The sequence below is a fragment of the Neopsephotus bourkii genome, unplaced genomic scaffold, assembly GCF_033783945.1.
Source record: "Neopsephotus bourkii isolate Nb327-2 ecotype Australia unplaced genomic scaffold, CSIRO-AGI_Nbou_v1 NB_1656, whole genome shotgun sequence".
NCBI lineage: Eukaryota > Metazoa > Chordata > Aves > Psittaciformes > Psittacidae > Neopsephotus > Neopsephotus bourkii.
The window spans coordinates 276,663-284,187 of NW_026902130.1; the positions used below are offsets into that span (position 1 = coordinate 276,663).

Genomic DNA, 7,525 nt, shown 5'->3' on the forward strand with positions numbered 1-7,525 from the left:
AACGGGGCCAAAATGCTCACGCCTCGGTGGCGAGGGGAGAGAGCGAGGGAGGGAGGGAGGGCCGGAGAGAGGAAGGAGGAAGAAAGGAGGGAGAGGGCGGACGGGCGGTCCCCCCCACCTCTCCTCCCCCCGCCGCGCTCGCTCCCCGCGCTGCAGCAGGACCTCGCCGTGCCCGCCCCCCTGCCCGTGCCCGCGCCCCCGTGCCGGGACCCGGCCCTGCGCGGTTATGGCGTTATTTAATTATCTCCACTTTATTCCTTCAGATGTTTATCAGCTGCTTTGCATATCACGTGGGGGAACGCGGCCCAATGAGGGCCGGCCTGGCGCGACACTGGCGCGTCAGCCTTGGTCAAGTCCCGCAGATTCAGTATCTCTTTTTTCAGTCTTTGGGGCTTTTAAAAAAGAGCCACTAGTCTCAATGCGGAGCGGGCTATGACAGCCTCCGTGCTCCTCCACCCCCGCTGGATCGAGCCCGTCATGTTCCTCTACGACAACAGCCTGGATGAGATCAATAAGAACATGGACGGGTTTCACGCCGGCAGCAACTTCGCGGCGGCGGCGGCGGCCAACCCCTGCCGCAACCTGATGGCTCATCCCGCGCCCCTGGCCGCCCCCAGCGCCGCTGCCTACACCTCCAGCGAGGCCCCCGCCGCCGGCATGGCTGAGCCCGCTGTCAAGCAGTGCAGCCCCTGCTCGGCCGCCGTGCAGAGCTCCTCCGGCGCCGCTCTACCCTATGGCTACTTCGGCAGCGGCTACTACCCCTGCCGCATGACCCACCACAACGCCATCAAATCCTGCGCCCAGCCCGCCTCCACTTTCGCCGACAAGTACATGGACACTTCAGTCTCCGGCGAGGAGTTCACGTCGCGGGCCAAGGAGTTCGCCTTCTATCAGGGCTACGCCGCCGGGCCCTACCAGCCAGTGCCCGGCTATTTGGATATGCCTGTGGTGCCCGCCATCGGCGGCCCCGGCGAGCCGCGCCACGACCCCCTGCTCCCCATGGACAGCTACCAGCCTTGGGCCATCACCAATGGGTGGAATGGGCAAGTGTATTGCCCCAAGGAGCAGAGCCAGCCGCCTCACCTCTGGAAATCCACCCTCCCGGGTAATACACCTGCATGGCTCCCCTGCAACTTCCCACCCCCTTCTCTTCTTTCCCCATTCACTCCTCCCGGGTGTTCCGCCGGTCGGGCTCCGGGATCATCCCCGGGCTGACCCTTCCCCGCCCCTCCCGCTATCCGCGGCCCCATCTCGCACATGCCCCGGCTCCGCTGGAGAGGCCCCGGTGCCGCCCCCTGCCCCCCACAGGCTCACGGCGCATCCCGCCTAGCCCGCCCGGCCCCGCTGCCGGCACCGGGAGAGGAAACAGCTGAAAAGGGCCGCAGAGAAGGCTGCGATACTATTTCCCGTAACTGCCGGAGCACGCAGGCTGGGGCAATGGCTGCAGCCCTGTGCGGTTCTCCCTCGAGTCTGTGGCCGTGGCTGTCTGTCTGTCTGACAGCAGCGAGCCCTCCCGTGCCTGAAAGCTGCCTGCGACGGCCAGGCAACGGAAGCCCCGGAGGCTAAGCCGGGCTTTAGCAGCCCGGCTGGAGCGGGACAGGCACGGACTGCGCTGTAACTCTTAGCCCTGCACCTCTTGTAGATGTCCTAAACGGTTCGAGCTGTTTTCTAACGCTTCTCTCCGTGTTTTTTCTATTCCAGACGTCGTTTCGCATCCCTCTGACGCGAACTCGTACAGACGTGGGAGAAAGAAACGAGTGCCTTACACAAAGGTCCAGTTAAAAGAACTCGAAAGGGAATATGCTACAAATAAATTCATAACCAAAGACAAACGGAGGAGGATATCGGCGACTACAAATCTATCAGAGAGACAGGTCACAATCTGGTTCCAAAACAGAAGGGTCAAAGAGAAAAAAGTGATCAACAAATTGAAGACCACCAGTTAATGGATTAAAAATGGAGAAGCAGCAGCTCAAAAGTTTCAGAACATTCTTTTCGTGTTCAGATTAAAATAATTATTAATAATAATTAAAAAGAGAACAGACAATGAACCTCTTATTTCAGAACAAGAGATTTGTATCTTTGGAATTATAGCTTCTTTTTTTTTTTTTTTCCCTTACTTTTGCTTTTTTTTTTTTAATATTGCTGTTGCAAAATGGCTAAAACTGACAGTTCTGAAATCCCAAGCATCCAGCCAGTATCACTGACAGACTGGAAAGCCCACCCGCCCAGCACCGAGAGATACACTTGCAGTTAAGACACGCTTTTCTGAGAAACTTGTAAGTATTTCTACGGCCTTATTATTTGAGAAGACTCTTCGTGGCCACGATGCAAGAGGTGATTAACGTGAGGATGTTGATGTGGACACATAATTTGGTTTTATTCCATTGCAATCCAAACTGTATGTTGAATGACTGCTCAGGTAAATCATAGTGGGGGAAAAAAAAAAACCCAAACAATTACTGTAAGATTTTAAACAATGCATTTAATGTCACAAAATAATAATAAACTTCGAAGGTACTGAATAAGGATTTCAGAGACATCAATAATGAAGGAAGCTCTGTGGAGGATCTGTTTTGATAGCAAATTCTAAAACATCGCGAAGTAGTGGGGATAGGAAGGAAAACTTTTGCTTGGAGATGTCTTTTGGTTTAAATTTTTATTTTCAACAGATGATTTCTTGTCATCTGAATTGTTTTTTTGTTGCTGTTTATTTTTCTCCTGGAGACCGTACAGTCGATACCTTTTTAAGGACTATGCCTATTATAAACCTTAAATAATCTTCAAGAACTCATACTCTAAGTCCCCGGAAAATTTTTAATATTTGACTCTGGGTGGATACAAACCCCGTGAACATTGGCATTTCTTTACAGTGGGAAAAAAACCAAACCCTTCTTAGAAAAAAAATCCAAGAACTTTTAACTGAAATACATTTTTTCCCAGAAGTATTTTGATTTATATAATCTATATTTTGATCTATAAGTAATTAGTCGTTTTTCCTTGTTTATTGTCTGTTATGAGGCCGCAGTAGAACGTTTAGGGATTCTTTTTACAGCACCTTTTAATCCAATCAGTTATTTCAACCAGCACATTATTTTGTTTTTATTCACTATAAGAAGCTATCTTGTAAATAAAATTAAAAAAAATCAGCGCACTGTGAAAATGTACTTGTGCACCCTCTTTTTTTTTTTTTTTAATATTTCTACTGAAAAATGAAAACCCGAGACGTGTAGACAGGTATAGTAGTATTAATGCTGTTAATAAAATAGTCACTGTAATAAACCCTGACAGAAATACTCTTTATTTTTTCATACCTACGTGCATTTCATCAGAAAAAAAAAAAAAACTTATATAATGTGTCTATCTTACAATTTTAATACTGTTGTCTTCCATTACATAGCTTATGTGTATGTGGTGGGCTCTTTTTTTCTGGATGGTGTTTATCTGAGGGCTGGCACGCCTGATAAGCAGCGTTCCTAAACTATAAATATTTCAGTAATGTTGAGCAGTGGTTTTGCAGAGGGCTGGGGGCCAGGGGGGAGGAAGTGCAGGATGATACCCGTGCAGAACTGCAGCCCTGGCCGGGAAACGGAGGCCAGTGGCCGGCCCTTGGGACAAGAGAAGCTGCCCAGCCCAGCGGTGCCTCGTCGGGAAGGTATGGTGGGGGGGCTGCGTGGAGATGACAGGACGGGCAAGGCCTGAAACCTTGACCTTGAGGGGAAACCAGCCGATTTGTGACCTTGACTTTTGACAGCTACACGCGCCGGAGGCATCTGCGGGCCGACAGCGCCACCTCGTGGCCACTGCAGTGCTGCGACCGCACCTGACCGCGCCCGCGCATCTTCCCCGCCGGCGGGCGCGCACGCTTGTGGGAGCCGCATATCCTTGTGCGTAGAATACGCCTGAGTTTTCAAGACAGAGCACGGAGCAAATTGTGCTCTGCTCTCTCTGTCTTTCTAGTGGTGGTAGGACATCGGTGAGCCCTAGCCAGACGTGAGAATCGGAGAGGGGATGAGGGTGCAGGGCGAGGAGCCGCCGGTGTCCGGCCGGTGCTGTGAGTGGCGGGAGAGTTCGGTCGGACACAAAGAGATGTTTGCTTTCGCCTCCCGTCTCCTGCGGTGGTCTGCAGCTCTAATTAGAACTACTGGGGGGACCTTTACGGTGCATTTAGAGGGTATCAGATACCGCGCTCTTTGAGTGCTTCTAGCTTTACATTTGTGAAATTCAAAAGGAGCCACCTCGACAGGGATCAGCTCTAAGCGCTTTCTGCCCCTCAGATCTGGCTGTAACGCGTTCGTGCAATAACTTACATGAAAAGTACCTGCGGGAGAGGAATCTGTTTTCCAGGAGGCTGGCATGTCGGGGCTTTGCACTCCATCGGTGCGGGTTTTTAACCTGCCTGCTGTGTGCGGGAGCCTTTCGGGGTGAGCAGAGACCGCGGAGTGCTGTGGGTTTTCAAGCCGTGAAAATCCGCGGCTGCGGAGCGTGGGAATCTCGGATGCATTGCTTTGGAGGCAGGACAGTAATATTCTGGGCAAGATTTCCCCCATCCCGCTCAGAAAATAGGAGGGAAGAGATATAGAAATGGCAGCTGGTTTCCAGGCCGTGCAGTTGAGCTGTGCTTTGAGGTGACACCGTGTCCCTCTAGGGTGACAGGGAACAGCCCTTTATAACGAGGACTGTGACTGCCGGCGGCCTGCGGCCGGAGCGAGAAACAACGGTCAAAGACCCACGGGCACATCACCCGAGGGGGCAACATCCCGTGCCTAGAAGGTAGGGCCTTGTGATGCACACGGGCCAAGGGACCCGCGTGGGACCCCCTCGCACTCGGGGAGCCAGCAGCATCCACGGACTCCCACGGCCTGGGGCTTTCATCGGGGCTGAGGCAGGCAGCAAGTGCCGCGCTGGGGTTGGGGCTACTGAAGCCACCCGCAGCCTCTCTTCCCGGCTGCACCCTGCGCGGGGTCAAAGACTGGCTCTTCTGGCCGGTCTCCCACCGGCTGTACCTGACGCCCGCGGGTGCATACCCGCCCGTTGTATTGGCTGCAAGCACCGGACGGCCGCCTTTCCTCCGTCTCTTTGCAGCTCTTTCTTCTGAAGGAGCTCAGTTGCCTGGAGAAAGCCACTTGTGAATTACACTTGTTCTCTCTCTGAGTGAATAATTCTGTTTATTCCGCTATATTTCGCAACCTGTATAATTATTGCGTGAGACACGCCGCAAATTACATGTACTGCAGGTCGGAGATGGGGGAGATAGGCAGGATTCGAATCGTTCGTATCTTAGACAGGATCTTCTATTTTCACACCATGCCCCAGAGCGATATAATTCTCCTTGAAAGAAACCCACAACGAGAATATGGCCGACATTAGTAAAATAACAGGGGTCTGGATTTTGTTGGTATTTTTTTTCCTTTAATGGTAACTTTTAATCGGAGCTAGCGTTTGAAGATTGTTTTCAGACTGAACTACCTACCGTTCAAATCTGCTAAACATTTGTAGACTGACCGTGGATTAGCGAATTTAAATTCCCACTACTGTTCAAATAGCTCTGCCGCATATATATTTCACAGGGTAAAAACGGGAGCGTTTGACTCGCGATCGCTGGCAGGAGTAAGGTAACATTTTGGATTGGACCCCTGCTACCATGTAAGTCAGCGTCGAGGCTCTCGCAAGTTTCAACCGGAGGAGCAGGTCGTGTTTCCCGGCCCTGCAACCGAGAGTCCCTGCCAGGAAGAGGGATCGGGCTGGCTGCGGAGCTCCCCTATCCCGCCGGGGTGTCTCCCCCTGACAACCGGGCGTGCGGCGGCTCTGCTCAGGAGGCTCCACGCTCGGTCCCGCGTTGCCAGCGGCTCCTCTCGTACCTGCTGCCACCTCTTCGGGCCCGACTTGAAGCCGAGCTCGGAAAATGTCCCATGGGGGGCGAGTGGCTGGGTCAGGTGAGTAAAGGCCGGGAACTCCGGGAACCCAAGATGAGGGGACTGCGGGGAGCGGGGTGCCTGGCGAAACCCTCTGCAACGCAGATTCAGAGCACCTAAATGCTTGTGTCTGAGGTTTTACGAGCCGCGAAAGATTCCCTGTGTGCGAGTCTTGCGTGGCCTACCCGCCCTCGCATCGGTTTCACCGCATGTCTGGCGACCCACGGCTGCACACCGCGCTCCCATCCCTCCGTCCCTCGGCCGGGTCGGTGTGGTCTCGGAGCGTGGGGGAGAGAGGGTGGGTAGGGGTGTGTGTGTTCGTGTTATTTATTACCTTCATTTACCATCCAAAAGCTGTTGGCACATACATTCTCAAGTACAAATTGCTGTTGTATTGCATATTCCCCTCTCACTAATCCGCCGCCAGCGTCCTAAAATACATCCCTAATAAGTTTTGCAAGTAAATATGTCACCAACGAAAATAATTAAGCAAAGTGATACATTACCTCACGAAGCCCATCCCTGCACGCGGTTCGGGCAGAATTATTATTAGATTCCCCACGTTACCGAGAACGTATTTAAATGGTGGTGGTGAACTTACTGTGCCTGGCCCACTGTGCAGAGTTATATGTGCGAGGAGGTTTACTTGCAGACATTAAAAAATAAATAAATAAAAATGCCGGAAGAAGGATTTGAAAAGAAAGCAAACACAAAATTAAAAAAAAAAAAAACAAAAAACAAAGCTTTCATAACCCGAAGTAGGGTCTCTATTTTCTCAGCTCTCCTGAAATTAAAATATTCAGTATATTTGATATATTTAAGTGGTTGTGCAGAGGGACACAAAGACAGAGGAGAAAAATTATTACTGCATATTGAGTTTATATATAGAAACATTAATGTCAGAGCTGTATTTCATTCGCCGTGTAAAATGCAAAACATAATTGAAGACAAAAAAAAAAGATTAGTTCAGTTTCATTTCAAGTAATTCTTGCGGGATTCATCAATGTCTACATTGATTCCCAGTGTTTGAGCAGGTTAAAATCACCTAATTCTGGGCTCCCTTGGCCCTTCAGCTTTAGAATTCCCATGGGCAGACAGTAGCCTTTACTGCTCTGAGGCGGGCGGGCGGGTACAGCAAATGTTTTGTATTTTTTCCCACCAAGAGAATAAGCCGGTATTTAATCTATCCCCTCCTCGAGCTCTTGGCAGTAGCAAAGGTGGTTTGCTATGGGAAATAAACCTTGACAGGAGCATATTTCTGAAAAGAATAAGTAGAACTGCAAAGCTGTATCTTTTTCGGCCTCCTTCTGCTAGGAAAGGCTCCTGCTTAAAAACCCTCGGTAGGCGAAATGGCATCAGCAGCAAACAGAAAAAATATGGTGCTCAATACCGACATGCTCAGGAAAGAAAATCTCCCATAGCTTCCAGAGCACTGCCCTGATTTTGTATGCCTCTGAAAGAATGGGTAAGCATCTCAGCCTTTAGCCTATAAATTAGTTATTTCAAAAATAAAAAAATGGTTATGGCTTAAATAAAAGCTCATTCCTGATGCATTTCAGCATTCTCCGTGGGCAGCGTTAGCAATAAAATCAAGACAGCGTTTAATAAAT

At 50.6% G+C, this 7,525-nt stretch overlaps 1 protein-coding gene across 1 annotated transcript; it reads left to right on the plus strand.

Annotated features, from left to right (window-relative positions):
• Window positions 1-312: 312 nt before the first annotated feature.
• On the plus strand, window positions 313-2,034 carry HOXA13 (homeobox A13). The gene is made up of 2 exons (XM_061375085.1): window positions 313-1,105; window positions 1,702-2,034. The coding sequence occupies exons 1-2, from the start codon at window positions 433-435 to the stop codon at window positions 1,944-1,946; spliced, it is 918 nt and encodes a 305-aa protein (XP_061231069.1). The 5' UTR covers window positions 313-432; the 3' UTR covers window positions 1,947-2,034.
• The last annotated feature ends 5,491 nt before the right edge of the window (window positions 2,035-7,525 follow it).

Coding starts and splice junctions, on each gene's coding strand:
- HOXA13 (XM_061375085.1), top strand. CDS start 433: ATGACAGCCTCCGTGCTCCTCCACCCCCGCTGGATCGAGCCCGTCATG. Junction 1,106..1,701: donor CTGGAAATCCACCCTCCCGG/GTAATACACCTG, acceptor TTTCTATTCCAG/ACGTCGTTTCGCATCCCTCT.